General features: G+C 55.6%; 8 protein-coding genes across 8 annotated transcripts; 7 read left to right on the top strand and 1 right to left on the bottom strand.

The window, feature by feature from the left end:
* Window positions 1-929: 929 nt before the first annotated feature.
* Window positions 930-1329, top strand: LAESUDRAFT_729809 (uncharacterized protein). The gene has a single exon (XM_040909715.1). It carries the CDS (start codon window positions 1019-1021, stop codon window positions 1268-1270), a length of 252 nt encoding a protein of 83 aa, XP_040760579.1. The 5' UTR covers window positions 930-1018; the 3' UTR covers window positions 1271-1329.
* A 3041-nt stretch (window positions 1330-4370) lies between these two features.
* LAESUDRAFT_660929 (uncharacterized protein) lies at window positions 4371-5825 on the top strand (the record flags this gene model as incomplete). Its single annotated transcript, XM_040904899.1, has 4 exons — window positions 4371-4970; window positions 5142-5338; window positions 5397-5714; window positions 5771-5825. 4 exons carry the CDS (start codon window positions 4371-4373, stop codon window positions 5823-5825), a joined length of 1170 nt encoding a protein of 389 aa, XP_040760578.1.
* Window positions 5826-7179: 1354 nt separating this feature from the next.
* On the top strand, window positions 7180-9101 carry LAESUDRAFT_684714 (uncharacterized protein). The gene is made up of 12 exons (XM_040905863.1): window positions 7180-7189; window positions 7244-7278; window positions 7337-7501; window positions 7626-7688; window positions 7749-7846; window positions 7903-7997; window positions 8106-8248; window positions 8298-8313; window positions 8368-8416; window positions 8468-8499; window positions 8559-8960; window positions 9011-9101. Exons 3-12 carry the CDS (start codon window positions 7339-7341, stop codon window positions 9021-9023), a joined length of 1074 nt encoding a protein of 357 aa, XP_040760577.1. The 5' UTR covers window positions 7180-7189; window positions 7244-7278; window positions 7337-7338; the 3' UTR covers window positions 9024-9101.
* Window positions 9102-12010: 2909 nt separating this feature from the next.
* Window positions 12011-12843, top strand: LAESUDRAFT_660995 (uncharacterized protein; the record flags this gene model as incomplete). Its single annotated transcript, XM_040904905.1, has 6 exons — window positions 12011-12045; window positions 12111-12164; window positions 12221-12293; window positions 12347-12398; window positions 12452-12668; window positions 12729-12843. 6 exons carry the CDS (start codon window positions 12011-12013, stop codon window positions 12841-12843), a joined length of 546 nt encoding a protein of 181 aa, XP_040760576.1.
* Window positions 12844-12950: 107 nt separating this feature from the next.
* Window positions 12951-13551, top strand: LAESUDRAFT_762489 (uncharacterized protein; the record flags this gene model as incomplete). Its single annotated transcript, XM_040913116.1, has 4 exons — window positions 12951-13001; window positions 13052-13081; window positions 13146-13219; window positions 13284-13551. The coding sequence occupies 4 exons, from the start codon at window positions 12951-12953 to the stop codon at window positions 13549-13551; spliced, it is 423 nt and encodes a 140-aa protein (XP_040760575.1).
* Window positions 13552-16563: 3012 nt separating this feature from the next.
* On the bottom strand, window positions 16564-17399 carry LAESUDRAFT_391925 (uncharacterized protein). The gene is made up of 3 exons (XM_040902286.1): window positions 17107-17399; window positions 16967-17035; window positions 16564-16906 (listed from the first exon to the last, which is right to left on the bottom strand). Exons 1-3 carry the CDS (start codon window positions 17293-17295, stop codon window positions 16775-16777), a joined length of 390 nt encoding a protein of 129 aa, XP_040760574.1. The 5' UTR covers window positions 17296-17399; the 3' UTR covers window positions 16564-16774.
* Window positions 17400-17413: 14 nt separating this feature from the next.
* LAESUDRAFT_762487 (uncharacterized protein) lies at window positions 17414-18390 on the top strand (the record flags this gene model as incomplete). The annotated part of the gene is made up of 2 exons (XM_040913115.1): window positions 17414-17660; window positions 17717-18390. The coding sequence occupies 2 exons, from the start codon at window positions 17414-17416 to the stop codon at window positions 18388-18390; spliced, it is 921 nt and encodes a 306-aa protein (XP_040760573.1).
* A 95-nt stretch (window positions 18391-18485) lies between these two features.
* Window positions 18486-19485, top strand: LAESUDRAFT_762486 (uncharacterized protein; the record flags this gene model as incomplete). Its single annotated transcript, XM_040913114.1, has 3 exons — window positions 18486-18637; window positions 18702-19082; window positions 19146-19485. The coding sequence occupies 3 exons, from the start codon at window positions 18486-18488 to the stop codon at window positions 19483-19485; spliced, it is 873 nt and encodes a 290-aa protein (XP_040760572.1).
* Window positions 19486-19940: the final 455 nt, after the last annotated feature.

Raw genomic sequence — 19940 nt, 5'->3', positions numbered from 1 at the left:
GATATCTCGCCGTGGGGAGATGAGATTGCGGCGAACTTGCAGCTGCTTCAGGATAGGGCGAAGACCGAGACGTGAGTGGCGTGGCTTCTGGCTTGGGATCAAAAGGGGTATTGACGTTCGTTTCATAGGCCGCAGGGTAACTTGCACACGGTGGTGCGCTGGGTGCACCGATCGTCGTTCACCATTGCTCCGTCTGCGCCGGGCAAGTTGATACGAATCGCCATGCCGTCGTCTGCTCCCCGCGGCCCGAATGCAGGCGGTACGTGGCTCATCGACCCGGCGTGGTATGGCACAGTCGTGGTTGAGGCGGAGGGGACGAATGAGGGCCTTGCGGACTTGCAGGCGCGCTGTGGACGTGCTTTTCCGCCTCGCGCTGTCGGAGCGAGTGCGACTGGAGAGAAAGAAAAGGAGGAGAAGAGCAGCAAAAATGTTTTCCGAATTTTGCGGGAGAAGAGGTACGTCGTGAACCTTCATTTAGATCGACATCTGTTGATACCTGGGTTTAATCCAGCCGGCCAGGGGAGATTTGGATCCGGACTGTACGAGACAAAGAGCGACTGCTTTGACCGCTGACCGCTCCTGGGCCAGTGCGAGCCATGCCATGCAATGCTGATATTTATTGTTGCAACGTGCTGTAAGATTTTGCTTTCTTGGTGTTTGTTCGTTTATTACTAGACCTGAATACCGTGTTGTTATGAGTATTTGTTACTACATATCGATATCAGAAGCTGAGCTGTAGATCAGGAGAGCTAGCATGTAGAATGCATCGTTCGTCGAGCGCCATTGCTCACGGGAATCTGTCCGCTGGGATCCATGTAGTTTGGGTCAAAGTACCCGGAACACGGGAATAGCGATTGCGTCCGATCCGCGCAGGATGTTGTGGCGTAGCGCCCAATATGCGGAATTTTGGACTCCATTGATCCTGCACCGCTACCAGGAATTAAAGACGAAGCCAGGGTGTCGCTGGAACTTATCAATCGATCAATCGTTTGCCCGCATACTTGCTGTTTAGGAAATTATGGTGCGGAGTCTGGTGCTTAGTAGCCAGCTGCCACTTTCGACCTGTTTCGTGGATCGTGTAAGGGCACGAAAGACTGGCCCGGAGTATGGTAATGCAGGTGAGTATTTATATGATTTTGCGCCCTTTCGTACTCGCCCGCTCCGTTTCCAGGTGCCGCCGTGCGACGTGTTTCAGCCGTCGCTTGGCGCTTTCCCCAAGGGCCATCAGAAAAACTCCAATCGACTTGTGGCTCGAGAACCTCCTATTTGACTTGTTTGCGCTGGTATTGGCTTGTACAAGCGAGTAAGCGCACGATAAGAAGCTTCCGACCCAGGAAAAAAGTTCAAACGAAGAAAGTCCTGTGGCTTTCTTGAGCTTACTGCCTTTTTTGGTGACGGCAAGCGGATAACAGTGTCCTAAGTCGGATTCGAGTTTTCCTGATGAGTCGCGTGCAGCCTGCGCTGAGTCAATTTGTATCCCAGAGAGCCGAGGGCTCATATCTGCATCGCTGACGCATCGCGCGAAAGAGGTACCTCGCATTCGTATAAATTCCTCGTGTTTGTGCGAAAGCCTCAACCCCGATTGTGTGCACACGCCTGCAAAAGTCTGGCTCATTACCGGTGCAAGTTCAGGAATTGGGCTCTCACTGGCTCAGTACGTGCTCCCACCAACTCAGGATATAATCCTGCTGCGCCCACGGACTCTGCGTCGCCCTCTTCCCCTCCCTCCTTCCAGTCCCGACGCCTCACCAGTCCGTCGTCATCACGGGCCCAACCATCTCCATCTGTGACGAGCCCTCCACCCGATGCATCGCGTGTCGGTCAAGGCGGGTGTCGTGCGCGCGGCGTCGGCGCGGGTGCCTATGGGTGAGAGCGCGGTTGCGGAGTACGCTACGGCGTCTACAACGAGAGCAGGCTCGTCTGCGGGCGTGCATGAGGAGGACGCCAGGGTCACCTCGACGCGCGTGCGAGGGCGTGATAACGAGCGTGAACGTGCGCTCCCGCCGCTGCCTGTTAGGGAGACTACCTCCTCGTCCAACCCTTCACATATACATGGTCAAACGCATCCACAGCAGCCTTCGCATATATCCCACCAACAACCCGCACATATATACCAGCAGCAACCAGCATCTCCGCCCGTCGCGCGCTCGACGTCCACCGCCTCAGGCTCGGTCGCTTCCCCGCGCTCGCCGGTACACCGCAAGCCCCCGCCGTCGATTCACTCGCTGCAGTCGAGCGCGAGCGTGAACGTCGTTCCATCGCGTGCGCATTCACGCACGCAGAGTCTTGACCAGGCAGGCTCGGGAGCGAACATGCAGACGATGTCTCATTCTCGGACGCAGAGCCTTGAACAAGACAAGTTGCCAGGCGAGAGCCACGTTCAGGCTGGGGCGGCCGCGCAGGTTTCTGTGAGTGAGCAGCAGGTGCAAGAGAAGCAGGAGGAGGAGGAACGTCCGCCTCCTCCTCCACCCAAGCCAGAGTCGATCCCAAAGTTCGCGGTGCCCAGGACGCGCTCTGAGCCAGCAAGGACCGCAGCAGACGCGCAATTTCCCTTTGCGGTACCAAAGGCGCAATCCGAGTCCGCATGGGCTGGTATGGAGGTTCGAAGAGAGGACAAAAGACCGCGGACGCGCTCGGACGGCAGAGCACCCGGCGTGCCCGGGGCCGAGAGGGTGAGGACGCATTCGGACGTTAGGTCTCCTGGCATGCCTCAGGTGGAGAGGGTGAGGACGCACTCGGATGCCAAGCCGTCGACTGCGGAGCGGGATGTGAGGCAGATGGAGGAACAGCCTGTGCACAGGAGTCCGAGGCATAAGTGGTTTGAGCAGAATGCTCGGCAGGAACTGTGGGACGCGTATGATACCTCAGGATACCCACAAGAGCACCCGGTGAAGGGCCGTCCGCGGATTTTCGCAGCCATGGCTGCCACCACTCCAGCAGAAGAGACTGCGCATCCGAACTCGGTGCAGCACGTCGGTGCCCCGCTCGTGAAGGGTCGTCCGTTGATATTTGCGGCTATGGCGGCATCTGCGGAGGACGATGGGGTGCGGAGCGCGGAGCGCGTCATGGCCGACGAGGGTACGTATAGCCAGTATTCGCAGTCGCTGGATGGGCACGGATACGCGCAGACGTACGGATACTCGTCGCAGTACACGCACGATGCAGACGCAGAAGCAGGATCGCGTGGGCGCGAAGATGGTCCAAAGAGCAAGCCTGGGTCGACACGCGCGCAGTCTCTCCCGGCGCCGGGTACGCTTGACACGACGGAGTTTGACGAGTACGAGCAGCGCGGTCGTGAGGCCGGGCGTAGTGGAGCACGCAACAAGCTGAGCAAGTTCCGCGGACGGTCGAAGGAGAAGGCTGAGTCGTCGAGCGAGCGTGGGCACGGGCTTGGGATCCTCAGTTCGCTTTATTGCCGCTCGCACTCGGTCGATCGGGACAGGGACAGGGGCAGTGGACATGGGAGGCATCGTAGTTTTGCCGCGGGCCTTGCGGGGTTGTTTGGGATCAAGCCATCGACGGAGAGGCAGATTGAGAGGTTGACGGAGAAGGCGGAGGGGGAAGGAGAGGGAGAGGGAGAGGAGGGTGTGGTGTCTGGGGAGGGCATCGTCGCTGTTGCTACGGTGGGCACGGTTGGGTTTAATGCTGGTGTGAATGCGGATGGGGGCGGGGAGGGTAGGCAAGCGAGGATGAAGTTGAGGAAGGAGAGGGTGCCGGTGGGTGAGCAGGAGGAGGAGTGGCTGGAGGTGAATAAGGAGGAGGTGGAGAAGGGCGTGCGAGAGGAGGAGGACATGATGAGGAGAAAGTATGGGGAGCGTGTGGCTCGGCAGCCTTTGAGTCCGGCGGAGGAGTATGCGCGGGCGCGTTCGACGAGGCGAGGTGCGAAGCGTGGGAAGCCGCCTCCGGGTGCGATTCCTCTGCCGTTTGATGCTGAGGAGGCCGTTGAAGAACCGGTGACGCCCGTCCCGCCGAAGCCGGGACCACCCTACCCGCTTGTCGCGCACCTCTTGAACGCGCCGCTGCTCGGTGCACTGCTCGTGCACCTGAGCTATGCGGAGTGGTGTCTGCTGAGCAGGGTGAGCAAGCAAGTGAGGAATGGTGTCGAGTTGCGAAGAGATTTGACGGAGGAGGTGTTGGAGAGGTTTTGGGGGATTGTGGGGTATACGAGGTGGAATCCGATGTGGGTATCTGTGTTGGATGAGAAGGGCCGGGAGAGGGATAGCGTGAGAGGGAGGAAGAGGAGCAGGCCGAGGGAGGGCGAGGAGCCGTTGGTGCTGACTTTGCAGGTGAGTGGCGAGTGCGAACGAACGGCGGGATGGGCTAATCGTATGATCTTGCAGGATCTGCATCAGTATATGCGGAGCGTCTCGATGCCTGTGTACCAGTATTCGCATCTCGCAATGAAGTACCTGCAGTCGCCGCAGACGCAGGAGGACCCTGCGCAGAAACAGCTCATGCGCGAGCTGTCGCATGCCTGCCGAGCATACTCGCGAGTCGTGCTGCGCCTACGCGCTCAAGCAGAGACAGAAGCCAAGTTTGCGCCCGTTGTGGGGATGGCCGATAGAAGTCCCAACGCTGGCTCGTCCGAAGGGAGGACGGGGGGCATGTTCAGCAGGTATGGGAGCGTAACGTCGCTCCAGCGCGGGGTGTCGCGCACGTCGAGCCGCGCTGCATCGCCCTCGTCGTCTTGGTCGCACATTCCCGGACAGCATTCACGGCATGTGTCGGGTCAGAGCCCGCACGGCTTCCGATCGCCGCTCTTCCGGCTGCGACGCGCTCCGTTGTTGCAGGTGTTTGTGCCGTCACCGGAGGGAAACTGGCTCTCGGACACGAGTGTGGTCGCGTGCGAGAATGAGCTGAAGAGGGCGGGCGTGCAGCATTTGTTGAGGCCGGGAGACGTGGTGTGGGATGTTGCTGTGGGTGATGAGGGTAATGTCGGGCGGATGGTGTGGGATGGGGCGTATTTGATTGTGAGTGCTTTTATTGGTGCTTATATACCTCTGTGGGTTCTGGTTCTGCGCACGGAGCCGAACGCGGCTAGCGTTGGAATGGATGGAGACGTATATCTTTCTTCCGGCTTCAAGTCTTGCAAGACTGCTCTGAAGGGACAAGTTCACTGACTATGTTATGCTTCCCCGCAGGACTTGGACTACACGTGGTCACGCATCGGTGACCTGCCGCACTATCTGCCGACGCTGGCGTTCCCGCCGTCCTACTTCCACCGCGTGATCCGCACGACAGGCAGCGGAAACCCAATCTGCCATATCGATATCTCGCCGTGGGGAGATGAGATTGCGGCGAACTTGCAGTTGCTTCAGGATAGGGCGAAGACCGAGACGTGAGTGGAGTGCCTTCTGGCTTGGAACCAAGAGGGGTACTGATGTCCGTGTTCGCAGTGACTTGCACCCGGTCGTGCGCTGGGTGCACCGGTCATCGTTCACCATTGCTCACGCTGCGCCGGGCAAGCTCATACGAATCGCTGTGCCGTCGTCTGCTCCCCCCGGCCCGAATGCAGGCGGTTCGTGGCTGATCGACCCGGCGTGGTACGGCACAGTCGTCGTGGAGGCGGAGGGGACGAACGAGGGCCTTGCGGACTTGCAGGCGCGCTGTGGACGTGCCTTCCCGCCTCGCGCCATCGGAGCCAGTGCGACCGGAGAGAAAGAAAAGGAAGAGAAGAGCAGCAAAAATGTTTTCCGAATTTTGCGGGAAAAGAAGTACGTCGTGGATTTTCTTTTAGACCGACACCTGTTGATACCTGGGTTTGTTCTAGTCGACCAGAGGAGATTTGGATCCGGACTGTACGAGATAAAGAGCGACTGCTTTGATTCGCTCCTGGGCCAGTACGAGCCATGCCATGCCATGCTGATATTTATTTGTTGCAACGTACTGTCATATTTTGCTTTCTTGGTGTTGTTCGTTATGTTAACGGACCTGAATACCGTGTTGTTATGAGCATTTGTTTGTACATATCAATATCAGAAGCCGAGCTGTAGATCAGGAAAGCTGTAGTATGTAGAATGTATCGTTCGTTCGTCGAGCGCCATTGCTCACCGTGACTGGCATCTGTCCGCATAGATCCGCGCAGGATGCACAGCAAAGAAAGTGCCAATATCGCAGCAAGGACATTACAATCAAAATGGGGGAGTTGGCCTTTCTCATCAAGTAAATGATTTTCGAGAAGGGCTTGAAAAGGCCTGTTTTACACCTTCCTTGGGCACTAGTCCATGGACTCACGAAGTGATAGAATGCCAGTGACTAGCAGGTCAAAGTTAAAGAAAACTACAAATTGTCAGTTCTTAAATCTTCGTAGTGGTTGTGGTGGCTTAGCGCTCAATACGCAGACTCCGTATATTTGGCGCTACGAGTGGAGACAGCGCAGGTTCGGAACCATCACTGTCCCCATTGAGTCCCGACCGCCACCAGAAATTAAACGCAGAAGCCCTGCGTGTCACTTGAATCTATGAGCTGCTTGCCCGCGCTTACTTGCTCAACAGTGAGATGCATCTATCGGTAGCAGCTAATCTGTTAGCATCTCCCGCTGATAGTGACACCCGCAAGGTGCAACGTCCGACGGTGAAGACGACATGACAAGCCTGCGGCTCCTGACAATGCAAGTGTACGCCTCCGGTCATGAGGTAAATGACTGGCTCAGTTGCTCAAAGTGACCGCCATGCGAGCCTATCATATACATCCGCTCAAAATTCATTTATCGTTTACATCGCTGGTGCGAGTCACCGCCGATCCCATGTCGGATGCCTGGCATCGCCAATGCTCGTAAGGCGTTCCCACTGTTCCCTGTGACCCTTGTATGGAGCGATTGCATCCTTCAATCGTGTTGGAATCCAAAATCACAGTTCTGCGATTGTGGTGTTGCTCACTTCACGCATCACAGCGACTGAGGCGCAAGCCGCTCCTTATTGTATTGAAAGCCGTGCATATAGCGGGAACCCACTGCAATGCGAGGTGAGTGGGTAACTCAACTGAGCCACTCTACGTTGAAGGCGAGGGTGCGTGTGGTCTGGTGGCTGTGAATCACCCGAGCGAAGGCGAAATCATTTCACAAAAACTTCATATAGTCGAGACCGAAAAAATCCTTTCTCTCACTACACATCTGCCTTCGCTCGTCCCACCGACAAGGGTCAGTATGTCTGCCGATCCGGCGTATCTTCGGGTCTTAGACATCGTTCGAGTGAGGTCCATCCTATGGATTGTATCATGTCAGTCAACTGACTGCCCTTTACAGATTCACCAGCGTTGCTTGCGAAGTCGCTGTCTCGAGTGAGCAGTGCAATATTCCCGTCTTCTGCATTCCGTCAAAACCTCATTTTATCTCTAGCCATGATTATATATGACTTCTTGCTCACCTTGGGTCAAGACGTTCGTCATTTTTGGTCAAGAAAGTTGACGCTCTCCGTAGCACTGTACTTCTTGACCCGCGTTACGACGCTAGCCGTCGCTGTCTTCTACATCCTTTTTCAGCTTCTGCAATCCTCTTCTGCTGTATGTGCAAAGCCCCTTTATGAGACCAGAGGGATAACGGCTGACGTCATCTAACGCAGGGGTCCGTCATCTTACTTAGGCCACGGCAGCGGCAGCTCACGGGTCACTCATTTTTCTCCTGTGCAGATGCAAAACAGTACCTTACCTTTTCACATCCTTGGAAATGCTTTCAATGTGTTTATGGGCAGGTATGCACCAGCATGTTCGTCATCATTTCCTATGTGACTGATGATTGCGCATCTTTCCAGTTTTCTCAGCTTTGAGGGTTCATGCTATCAGCAACAGAAAAAAACTCCTCACTGTGGTTGTGCTGGGATTAGGCCTTGTGCCAGTCGCGACCAATTTCGTACGTGCTGACATTCAAATGATTCGAGAATGGTTGCGCATCTGACTGCTGCAAAGGAATCGCTTGCGAAAGCATCACTTCTGACGGTTGAGATCGAGAACTTCACAATATGTGTACAAACTACCTCGTTGTCCAATAGCGAATATGGGATGTAAGTTTACTACAGGCTAACATTTAATATCCGACTGTCTGATGGCTCTCCACACAGTGGTATTACTTCATCTTCTTCGTGTCCCTCACGTGTCACAAATCTCTCTACAGGGATTATCGCGACACGCTCATGCGCTATCGCCAACGATGCGCTTGTTCTTGTTCTCACATGGTACCATGCCTATGGCACCATCAAAATAGGACCACCGTCTGGCACTGTCTCGTCTTTGGCGCTGATTCTGCTTAGAAATGGTAGACGAGTCTTCTATTTTTTTCGGTGTATGATTTGACATCACAGCAGGTGCAATGTACTTCGGGTTTGTTGCGGTAACTATGTGCTCGCTGTCAATATGTAGCTGACTCGGCTACAGAATCTTGCTTGCCGTCAATGTCTCTCAGGTTGTCGTGTGGCTTCTCGCCGTTCGTCATTCCTTGGTCGCATCATCATGAGCTCTAACTGACGAGTCACAGATGTCGGATGTGCTGGATGCTTTCAACTTTTCGTTCGTGGCTTGCTTTCTTGTTTACTCGCCTTCATCTTATCGTGCCATATTACACGCAGGTTCACCTCCATCATGATGTCCCGATGCATGCTGGATCTACATGAGGCCGCATTTTCCACTCAGCATGCTACGGATCCGCAAGCGGTCGCATCATTACGCATCGAAGGCATAGATTCCTACGAACTGCAAATTGGCGACATCGGTGAAGCCGCGGCTGTTGCAAATGAGGACAGGCTCGCAACGATTTCTTTGCAGGCAATTGGCGAAGCGAACTCTGCCATCGAGGAGGGCAGACGTCAGTCAAACACGTTCTCCGCGGACTCGTCCTTAACTGGCACGGATGGGAGGGCGGGCTATTCTGGTGCAGATATTGAGAGAAATTATGCTTCGGATGACGAGGACTGCTCGTATTCACGAAGATGGCAACTATTCATGACTCGTCTGTTCACGAGTGGCTGTATGTACGTCGCATCTCAATTGCTTGCACAGCTGAAGTGATATAGGATAATAGATGTGCTGTCTAACTTATTCCAACTACCACGGTAAATTAGAATCTCATTGTACCAGAGGAAAGAGGTTACCGCCTCTTATACCATTTTCGGTGCGAGCCGCCATGCTAATATATTGCTGCTGCATGCCGTGCAAACTAAGCGCGCGAGATAAATAGATTTCCTCCCCGTCTTTTGTCCCTCCCGGATCCCTGCACATCGACCACTTCAGGGTCGTTGGAAATGCTCGCATGTGTCACAATTCCTGACTTACAACAGGAGGGTCCTGTAAATGGTCGATTTCAATTCGATCAGGTCATCTACCGGACCACGTATGCTGGAATCATTTTTTTCTATATACTCTGCCCAGCTAATTCAGATGTCCCCGCGGACGTTGTCCACTGCACAGTGGACATTGATTGCCAGAAAACATCAATTTTCCATGCGCTCGAGAGACAAGGCATCTGTTGAATGCACCGCCGTGCCAGTGGAGATTTCCGTCGTTCGATGTGGCATATGATCTGCGATCTTCGCCTTGGTTGCTCACATGATTTACCGGGACTATGTACAGCCCGTACTGTGCAAATACTGCTGCTGCAAAGAGAGACAATCTGGTGTCGGACGGATTGTCCCGGCCATCATGGCACGAAGGGCTATAAACTAAAGGAGGATCATGGCCTACCTTGACGCCGCTGTACGCACTCTCTCCAGTGCATTGGACATGTTGGTCGATGCAGAACTCCTGATACTGTGGATCATGTATGCCTTTACTATTTGCTGTCCTTTCACTTCGTACCTTATTGATATGTGCCAGGCCATCTCATCGAGACCTCATGTAATGTTGATGCGCTGCGTCACGTATGTCATACCATCCAATCTCACGGGCGCAACTCTTTTTGATTCGATGATCATTTGCAGCTTTTATTCTTATTTATGATCGCGTCACAAGATCTGGACAGGAGATGCAGTATATGTGATCAAACAGACTCGCTGCATCTTGGGACCACTTTTTTTTCGTCAACCAGTCAATTCTTCTTTCCAAGGCTCTCATCAGCATCGTGCAAACCAATCCATCCGTTGCAGTCGCCGTACGTGGGTTTGCGCGTTTCATCGGTTCACCTATAACATTTTTAAACAGATGTAGAGGTTCGAATGCCCATTCATGAGTGTCTCGTTGTGAGACTGGTGATCCTCGTGGGAGTCCTTGGATCCATGGCATTCCTTCTATGAGCAGGTATGTAATTGTGTTCGTTGATCAGAAGAAAACGCCCCATCCTCCATAGAAAGCTACGATGTTTCATCAAGGGTTCGCCGTCTACTCGTCTCAGTGGTCGTGACTTGCGTCTCAGCAGTATCGTTTTCGGATTGAGTATGACCCCACATCGGCGCCAGCTCGGTTAGCACTGAACTTCCTGCTTCACAGTTACAATTGATCGCAGAATTCACAGAACGATCTGTCAAGAGTACAAATTAGGCTAGAATTTACGCATCCCGTTTGATTTGTGCGGATTTTATTCCGACCTCCAGTGCAGAATATAAAATGTATATACATCACGCCCTTGATGCAGTGCTCATACCATTACACTAATGTGGCCCTTATCACAGAGGTCGCGCCTTTATTCACTTCACCACTTGCAGTGCTTGAAGCCGCCTCGAGATCTGCTATGTAGAGCTCAGAGTCTTGACCCGCGTGTGATTCATTGTTACCGATACGCTAGTGCTCGTCCTGGTCTGTACCGTACTCATGGCATGATGAAGCCGGCATCACCTGCAACGGTGATATCTTTACTTGCAATGCTGCTATTTAAAGATGAAATATGAGTTGTGATTGAACTCGCAGTTATTTGCACATGAGTCTTGCGATGATCACGCTTGGGTCCTCCGAATAGAAAGAATTTAGCCCCATCGCATGGGGGCACACTCGCTCAAGCGGTGTATGCCGAGTTATTTGAAAGGACAACATAGTTCACAGCTGAGCTTTGACAGTCATATTCATATGTGCGTCAAACGTGGACGGACGCGTGCTTTGTGTGCAGGAACAGCAAACACTTCAGCAAATCACTACCTTACTCCGGAGCACGTTGCATCGGACATACCGTCAGCATTCATGCAGGCAACTGTTCTCAGGAATCGCTGCCTCTCATGATGTCCTTGCGAGCCGTCGCCACAAATTTCGAGAGGATTCAAAACAGGCCGCAACCATGAAGGATACCTGCTTCGTGGAATCTCTGAATCAGACACAAATGATCCGGGTAGCGAAACATGCGATAAAGTGCCCATGAATAGATGTGCTTTGTTCCGCCCTTCGTTCGCCATGCAATGAACGCATCGTATAGCTCAAAGCAGCGATCAACGGAGTGGAACGTTGTCTTTGATCAGGATATACGTGATACGTGATGGTGGTGGCTGTAAAGTTGAATAGCTCGTCATTTATCCGGCCGGTGGCTGCAGCTAAGACTATCAACATCGACGTCGTTCACAACCTCTACCCTAGCCACTCCTCACCGCACGCTGTCCACGTTGCCTACTGAGCAAAGCCTCGTGTGTCAACGCGGTGCATCTCCCACAGCTACATGAAATATGATAACTTCGCGCGTCCAGGCCACCCATGAACCTTCTTGACACAGCTGCCGCTCCGCATCGTCACGCTCTCGCCAATACCAATGCTTGGAATCTATCTCTCCGCGAGCTATACAGACCGATTAGACACTATGCGACGCGATGAAGCGTCACGACCGCAGCCAGCGGCACACTGGAGGAGGGGATACAGGGAAGACAGCGAGACAGCCATGATGGGTTTCTATCTTGAGCCCGCCTGCCCAAGTCCAGAACCAGAAACCTCTGCATCGTCGAGTTCGACTCCGAGCTCGTCTACAGAGGACGATACCGTGGTCAAGGACCACGCAGCCACTCAATCGAAAGTCGCACCATCCAAGGTTTCTTCTCACGGCGTGCGTGTCTACGTTGGCAGCCTGCAGGTGGCGTTGCAACGCATCTCTTTCCTCTCTCCACCACCAACGGACATGGCGGCCAAGACGCATTTCTGGGTTTCGCTGTGGTACGGACATGTCTGTTATGGCTCGATCTCAGAGTTTCGACTGAGGAGGTGCTCTAACCGCTCAGGTTCGCACTCACGGTGCCAGTCATCTTCTGGGACGCTATGTACTGCCTCACGCGGTGAGCCTCGCTATAGTGCTAACTCTAACTTCGACCGCTGATCCTCATACTCGCAGACCGCGTTCCATGGTCGGTGGCGACTTGCATTGGATCTGGAAGCCGTACGCATTGTATCAGGAGGTGGACTACGTCCGTGCACCTCTTTCCAGTGCTCTTCGCACGTCCTTAACCCCATATCACAGATTTACGGCATAAAAGCATACGAGGAAGGAGATGGGTTCCCTAATGCCCAATGTGAGTTCTTTCTCTTCACAACGCTCCTTCGGCGCTCCGGCTGACCTGCCTAGCGCTCCTGAATATCGTCGAGAACTTCATGAACATTGGCTATCTCTACCTCGCACACGTCAAAGGCACGCCAACCGCAACGTTGCTCGGGTTCGCGAGTGCCGTCATGACCCTGTCGAAGACGGTCTTGTATTGGCTGCAGGAGCTTTACTGCGGTGGGTGCTCCGTGGGACACAACAGCTTGAAGGATCTGATCGTACTATGGATAATTCCGAACGGGTGCGCAATGTCTCTTATTCGCCGAATTTCCTTCTATGTTGAAACGGTTGCCACACCAAGACTTTGGCTGCTTGGCCCGAGCTTCATTATCTGGCGACTGGGCAAGGACATATCCACGGCTTTGCGTGTGGCTGATCGGGCCATCGCAAAGGAGGCGTCTGGGAAAAAGCAGTGATCGGGCAGATCGACGTTGGATAAATCTCGCAAACGGTACCATTGTTTGATTGCACCTTCCCACATATGTAACCAGGGTCTTTTTGTTGATGTATTGGTAAGACCGAAATGAGCGTGATCAGGGGGTCGTCTTTCGGCCCTGCGTGCACCGTCCACAACGTCAGTCGTTCGGCGCATATCCGGACACTCGTCTTCACTGCACCGATCAGCCTGGGTCATCATCGGCTATGCCTGCCAACGTAAGTTGCTACGCTGCATCAACCATTGATCAAACGTACTCCTTACAGAGTCCTCCGAGTCTAGCCATACAGGGAGATAGTGGATCGACAGTTCGTCACCGCCCGCGAGGTCGCTGTCGGAATCACAAGGAAAAACAAGTGAAACGTGCATGAGCCTGTCGAGCCTAGCCGGTGCCGTGTCACTGTCGACTTTTTTGTCCAGGCAGGAGCAGATGGCGCGCACCGCCTCCCCGCCAGCCGTTAGGAAAACCATCCGTAAGTTTTCGGAACGCAATCCTGCTGAGCCTGCCAAGCTGGAGCGCACCATGCGCGAGGGTGAACGAGGTCGCTGCCTGCCCAAGGAAGAAGATCAGCGGCCGCCCTATCGTAGCAGCCACCCAGCCTCCCGGAACGCAACAAGTCGAGCAGTCGAGCACAGGCCCGGCGTCCCAGCGAAAACAGCGCCAGCAGCAGCAGCGGGCTGGCTCTAATAGCTTATCACAGGAAACTTCTAGTGCGCCTGTCCTGTATAGGGCAGGAGGATCACCACGCATTGGCGAGCCGGGTACGGTGCAATCGTGTCTGGCGTGCGTGCGTGCCTGCTCGTCCGGCTGGCCCCGGAGCGAAAGCTCCCGTGCGCGAGGGGAGAGGCCCGCATTGAGCAAGTTTTCAGACGCGACGGCTTCCCGGAGATAGAGTTGCGCGAGGGGGTGCCACTTGCTCGTTCGTGCCCTGCCCTGTCCTGTCCTGCCCGGATCAGCGGGCGCGAAGCGCGGGGGCTATGGCGAGGACGTGCATGTGCCCTTTAGTCAGTGCGCAGCTGCTCGTTGCCCGCTGCCCGCTGCCCGCACCGCGCCACATCGCGTACTCACAAGCGAGATAGCGTCCTATGCGGGTGCCGTCCGTGAGCGCGAATCGAATGGACGAACCTTTTGCGTTTAAATACCCGACAGGTAATTGCTTATCTACGCGCTCCGATGGTCGGGCGATTCATTACGGCGAGTATTGCTAAAATTGCAATTCCTTCCAAGGCTGCACTTCGATTCCTGCACGAGGTGAAGACCGCTCGTCATCGTCTGGCGAAATGTACGAACACAAGGACGCAAGATGCAAGACGCAGGTCGCGCACGTTCGCAGCAGCGACGCGCCGAGCCCGCGGACGTTCTGTGGAGCCCTCCCCCACCCTCGCCCCGCCTGAGTAGCCCCGTCCTGGGCTTGGGCTGGATCACCGCTCCGCGTTTGGCGTTCGGCAGGGACGTAAGGTCGAAAGGCAGAAGGCAGCTCTTCGTCTTGCTCGCCCGCCGAAACTCTATGCAGCGTGTCAGTGATTGTGTTCCCCGTGCGTCCACGCGGACGACATCCGGGGAAACAGAAAATAGAAATGGAAATGGAAACGCGCACGATGCAATGTGGCCGTGTATGTCAGGCAGACAGGGTATTAACCATTGCGGAGAAGCTTCCCCACCGGAGGAACCACCACGCTTGATCCATGACAGAAATATGACTCTGCGCGGATGTGAACCCGCTGAGCTTGAGCTTGTTTCGCCGCTCGGGAAGATAGGGCTGAGGACAGGGCGCAAGGGTACGTGAGTCTTGCGTCATTAACCGCGAAATCGCTCATTATTTACTCTTAGGAAGTTCATCGAAAACAAAAAGATATTCTCGCCAGGAAACTAGCCGGCTGGTTCCGTCTCGTCTCCTCGCAATGTCAACATTCGGCACACGCACACACGAGGAACCTGTGGGCCGGACGGCTTGACGGCTTGACGTAAGTCGAGAAAGCCTAGATATCGCATCTGGATGGCAAAAGATATGGTCGTCTCGGTCGCAATGAATCAATGATGAAGATAGGACAGATAGGCGAGCGCGCCGGTCGCGAAATGGCTAAATGACCAGATACCCAGATACCGAAATACCCACCCGGTCCCACCGTGCAATATCAGGATAGAGCCACCGAGCGATATGGACGATGCGCGCGAAAGCCGGGTTTGAAGTCGGAATTTCCTTTCCTCGTGCGGGGAGACGTCGGTGTTTGGGTTCAGCTTGCGCACGAGGCGATGCCGGAGCGTGTATGTTGTGTGCGCATACACCGTGCATGCATGTCATGGTAGTGAGAACAAAACGGAATGGAATGGACGAACACGCTCAGACGCTCTGGCGGCAGCACCCGACGCGTCTCCGAGGTTCAAACGAATGTAAGTGTACTTCGCCATCTTGTGATTGCAATTGCGCAGACAAATGGGCGCACATCAACGTCTCACCAATGCGTCGACTCATCATCCGTGCCCAGCGCGCGAGCAAGAACGAGAACGCACGGCGGGGGCAGTATAGAGTATGAAGTATAGAGCACATGTATGATGCACGATGCACGATGCATCAACGAATGTCGATGCAGGGCCATCGCATCGATGGCGGTGGAAGTCACTAGTCAGAAGTCAGAGACTCGACCTTCCTAAACGAGCGTGAACGCGTACTTTCTCAATATTCATATTCGCGGCCGCGGACGATCATGGACGCAAGCCAAATCAATGCGGCACTCGTGATCACCGGCACTGCAAAGAAAGCGCCGATTCCTACATACGGTGAGAAACGCATGGAAATTGGTGGATTTTCTTTTTCTTTGACTCTCCCCTGATGCGGCGTCCTATCATTTTCCGAGTCAGTGTGATGCGAGTTATTGCCCAGGAAAGGCGCAAAGGTTGCCTTTTCCAAGCGTTCCAAAGGTATTCACTCGATGGGAATGGCTAAATTATTCAATTCAATTCAATTCAATTCTAACACCCTTTCTGTAACGAGAACCGGTGCTTTCTTTGCTGTGTGGGCTGGCCAGGCCGGAAGCTTCAGCTTCGGAGGCAACGACTCGGTGTCAGCTTCCGCGATCACGATTACCGTGACGATTTCGCGGTATTCGATATTCGATATTCACAATGAAGGCCCTGAGCGCGAGCAATCGGGCTCCGGGACTCAAGGCACGACGTGTAGTTCTGGATCGTTGTTGCACAAGCACACCGAGAAGTGCGTTCAAGGGAAGACACCGCCGGAGCGCCGTGCCCAGCCATCATACGTACCATACGTACCGTTCACGCATCAACGCACGAACGCATTAACGCACGTGGGGCGACGGCCGGCGCATCGAAGTGCGATATGCAAAGTGCGAAAAGAGAGAAGGCACGCGGAGAAGGCGGCGATCAGCAGAGTTGTTCTGGACCGGATAGCGGTAGGCAACATGGACAGGACTCGGATGCGTACTAATAATAATGAGTCAAGACACCAGAGCGGAACCCCCGAGTGAAAACCCCCAGACCAGACAAAAACAAAGAGGATGTAGACCAGTGTGCGCGAAGAGAGTGAAGCCGAGCAAGCTATGCAGTAATAGAGGGACAGACCGAGGCGGAGATGGAGAGGATGGACACATGCAAGAAGGCGCGGTATGGATATGGATATGGATACGGAGTGGGAATGGGGAATGGACGGGCGTGCGGTATACGGGTAGTAGTAGTAGGGCCTAGGTACGCGAAACAGAACGAGAACGTCTAGTGATGCAAAGCGAGAGATGAGATGTGCGATGGAGAGCTTTTGTGCGGCGTGGCATAATAGTGGGGTGCGCTGCGCGCAGCAGAGTCCCGGTGCGGGTCGGAAGGCAAGACACGGAGAGAGCTCTCTCTCGGTCTGAGAAGACGTCTATGGCGGGTGTGGGGTGTGGCGGCGGCGAAGCTAAGCGTGGACTTTCTTCACCTGTCGGCGCAGCGCGTCAGGAAGGTGCACGACGAGAGAGCGTGCCGCGCGACTCACCGGTTTCCGCATCATGAGCGGAGGCGAGCCGGACGCCGGATCGCGCGCATGTGGCTGCAACAGGACGAGCGAGATCAGTGTCGAGCGTGAGAGCGAGAGATGGGCGAGACTGACATGCGACGCGTACGTTGTTGACGACGCGCCCGATTGCGGCGCCCCGTTTTTCGAAAGAAGCTTGCGCAGCTGCGAGCAACAAGGATGCATTACGGCGTGTTTTCGAGGGCGAGGCGGGCAGTCAATCGGGTGTTAATTACCTTCGCTTCGCTCTCCGCGGCGCGCTGTGCGGACATGGAGGTCGGGTGGAGGGAGACGCTGTCGATGCTCTTGGCGGCGGGGAGGGAGGACAGCTGGCAGGAGAGGCTGGGGAGGGCGATGATGTGCTCCGGCGGGATGCTCGCGGCGGAGGATGCGGACGAGGAGCTGGACTTTTGTATTTGCGACATGATTTCTCTGGCGGTTCGGGACGGACGTGCCGCGGACTCGGAAGCGGATCGGAGGCGGTGCAGCTGCGGCGCGTGTGGGCGCAAGGAAAGCGCGAAATAAGAGTCTCACGACAAGCCAATGTCGGACGGACGGAAGGAGAGAGTGGCGGCGCGTGTGCAGCGCGTTGGATGGGAGGAGGGAGGGAGAGGACGGGGAAGGCAGACTTTATATGGAGGAGGGCCCAGAGCGAGAGAGGGAGGGAAGCGAGTCGGCGTATACATTTGGGACGTGCAAATCGGGGCGACATCTGGCCAATCGCGCGGCCCAACAAGGGTCGGGCGTTTCGATAAGACGTTCACTAATATTTCCTGCCGCACCCTGCCTCGTTGCTAGATTCCGATATCCTCTGCGCGCGATTGAATGATGACAACACGAATCTAGAGCTCACCTCTTCTCAGTATGATGACCCTTCCCGACCGGATCGCGCATCCCTCTCGGACGCATCACCCCCGCGATCCATTCCCATTCATCCCAGCTCGCTCACCCACGCCACGGCCATTGGGGAAATGCGCGTTGCCTGTCATAAGACCCTTCCCTCCCGCGTCTCTGCCGTCAACGCCACCCTCTCCCAGCACGCCGTGCACGTTCATGGGAACTCCCTGCCGCCGCTGCTGCTCCCTGCGCCGCAAGCACTCGCTCTTGTTGCACACACGTACGCGGGGTTGCCTCTTTCTCGCACCCGCCCAGGCCAGCCTGAACCTCAGGGCGCCACTGCGCAACTCAATCGCGTCCCCGGTATAGCACAGTCCAAGTCCAGGCTCAGTACCCCTTCCTTCGCGCTTCGCACCCCCTCCCTCGCCCCAAATCAGCCTGCCCAGTCACCTGCCACACACGCGCACGAGCGCGCGCGGAACGAGCAGCCCGTTTGGCCAATTCAGCGGCACCTGTCGCACCCAGAAGACCTCGCTCCGCAGATTCACATTCATGATTCATGGTGTGGTTGCTGGGCATGCGAAGCTCGAAGCTCGAACACCCGCGATCCCGCTGCGAAGCCTACCCTAACAATGCGCAATGCGGCTTCCTTCCCATCTTCATCGTCCACATCGTCCAGTTAATCCGACGACATTGTCGATATTACATGGCTTGTCTCCACTACTCCACCCCATCCCATCCCACCCTACCCCTGTGCTCCTCACCGGCCGCCCTTCGCATGCCTCGCTGCGCGCAGCCGCAGCCCACCATCGTCTATCGCGCCTTCTCCGGCGCACACTGCACTTTCGCGTGGTGCCACCTCGATACCGATGCGCCTTCTTCCCCGTCCTTCTTTTCCGCGGGGACGAGCGAAGCCAACCCCGCGTCATTGTCGGGTCGGACTCTGTGTTCCTGGGAGCGCGCACACCCATCATGACGCCCGCGCGCGCCGCAGACTGAGTACTGATGGCGAGCCCACGGCCTCGCACGCCTCCGCGCGTCGCAAGCATCCGACGCAAACTCAATCGAAGTCTGATCACTGGCTTGGCCGCACTCCGCGCCGCTACTTTCCGCCTGCCAGCCCCATCCATATTTGCCGGGCGGCCAACCAGACGCGATCACGGCTACTCGCCGCCACCCGTCCCTCTCGCTCTGCACAGCGTGCACTTCTCAGCAGCAGCCCTGCGCGTCCCAGTCCCAGTCCCACGCACACGGCCGCTTACCTCGCCTCACACAAACACCCCGCTGGCAGTCTGCTGACGTGCAAACTCACCTCCGCGGCGCGTGTACGACAAACTCGAGGCGGCACGCGCCGTCGGACGTTCTCGGAGGCTGTGTTGGTATGAAAAGCCAGATCTCTCTCTCTCTCGAGTGGAGTCTGCTGCTCACGCACTGGCAGCACTTCGCTGTCTTCCCATCGTCTCATGTTGACATGGACATGGACATCTCCCGGGGCCGCTTCTGCCGCAGCTCCCCCGGTCGGATTCGCCGTCTGGTCTGGACGGACGGACGGACAAACGGACGCGTGCGTGCGTGCTTGCTACTGCCCCAACGCCACCGAGGGACCTCGCAGCCTCGCGCGTGCGTGCCAAACAAAGCATCCCACCACCACCACTAATAAACCCGATTCCCGGCGTGCGCACACCTATGGCGTATATCCGTACAAACGACGTTTCCGCGCAACGCCGCTCGCGCGCGCGACGTCGTCATGCAGCGCGTCGGATGGCGAACTTGCATGATGCGATGACGATGACACGGGCCTGAGACGTGAAACACCCTCTCCCCCGGGCCCGCCCTTCCTTTTCCGGTACGTCCTCTTCCTGCGTATGCATACAGTATCGTATCAGCGGCTTCTTCCCCCGAGCGTGCCGTGCCATGCCATGCTCGCCATCCCTGAGCTAGAGCTGAACCTCACCGGCACCCGACACGCCATCGCTGCCACCGTCAATGTAAATGGGGAAAGCTCTCAGCCTGCTTATCTCGGCGGCGGCCTTGCGTGCGCGCGCGCGCGCAGCCGGCCATACATATGGGCAACGATCGGTGCTAGTGTAGTCTGCGTTCAATTCGTGATGTGTAACTACTCACGGCCTTTATGAATCTTACTTCCCTGCAAGCCCCAGTGCAATGTATATGCGTGATCAGATCAAACGCACGAAACGAAAAGCGTGTGTTTGGTGCTTGTGCGAGATAATGA

This window comes from Laetiporus sulphureus (genome assembly GCF_001632365.1).
Source record: "Laetiporus sulphureus 93-53 unplaced genomic scaffold LAESUscaffold_45, whole genome shotgun sequence".
Classification (NCBI taxonomy): domain Eukaryota; kingdom Fungi; phylum Basidiomycota; class Agaricomycetes; order Polyporales; family Laetiporaceae; genus Laetiporus; species Laetiporus sulphureus.
This window is presented reverse-complemented; position numbering and strand designations above follow the sequence as displayed.

Coding starts and splice junctions, on each gene's coding strand:
- LAESUDRAFT_729809 (XM_040909715.1), top strand. CDS start 1,019: ATGGTGCGGAGTCTGGTGCTTAGTAGCCAGCTGCCACTTTCGACCTGT.
- LAESUDRAFT_391925 (XM_040902286.1), bottom strand. CDS start 17,295: ATGTCGCAAATACAAAAGTCCAGCTCCTCGTCCGCATCCTCCGCCGCG. Junction 17,036..17,106: donor CCGCGGAGAGCGAAGCGAAG/GTAATTAACACC, acceptor TGTTGCTCGCAG/CTGCGCAAGCTTCTTTCGAA. Junction 16,907..16,966: donor CAACAACGTACGCGTCGCAT/GTCAGTCTCGCC, acceptor GTCCTGTTGCAG/CCACATGCGCGCGATCCGGC.
- LAESUDRAFT_684714 (XM_040905863.1), top strand. CDS start 7,339: ATGATTATATATGACTTCTTGCTCACCTTGGGTCAAGACGTTCGTCAT. Junction 7,502..7,625: donor TCTGCAATCCTCTTCTGCTG/TATGTGCAAAGC, acceptor TTCTCCTGTGCA/GATGCAAAACAGTACCTTAC. Junction 7,998..8,105: donor TCCAATAGCGAATATGGGAT/GTAAGTTTACTA, acceptor AAATCTCTCTAC/AGGGATTATCGCGACACGCT.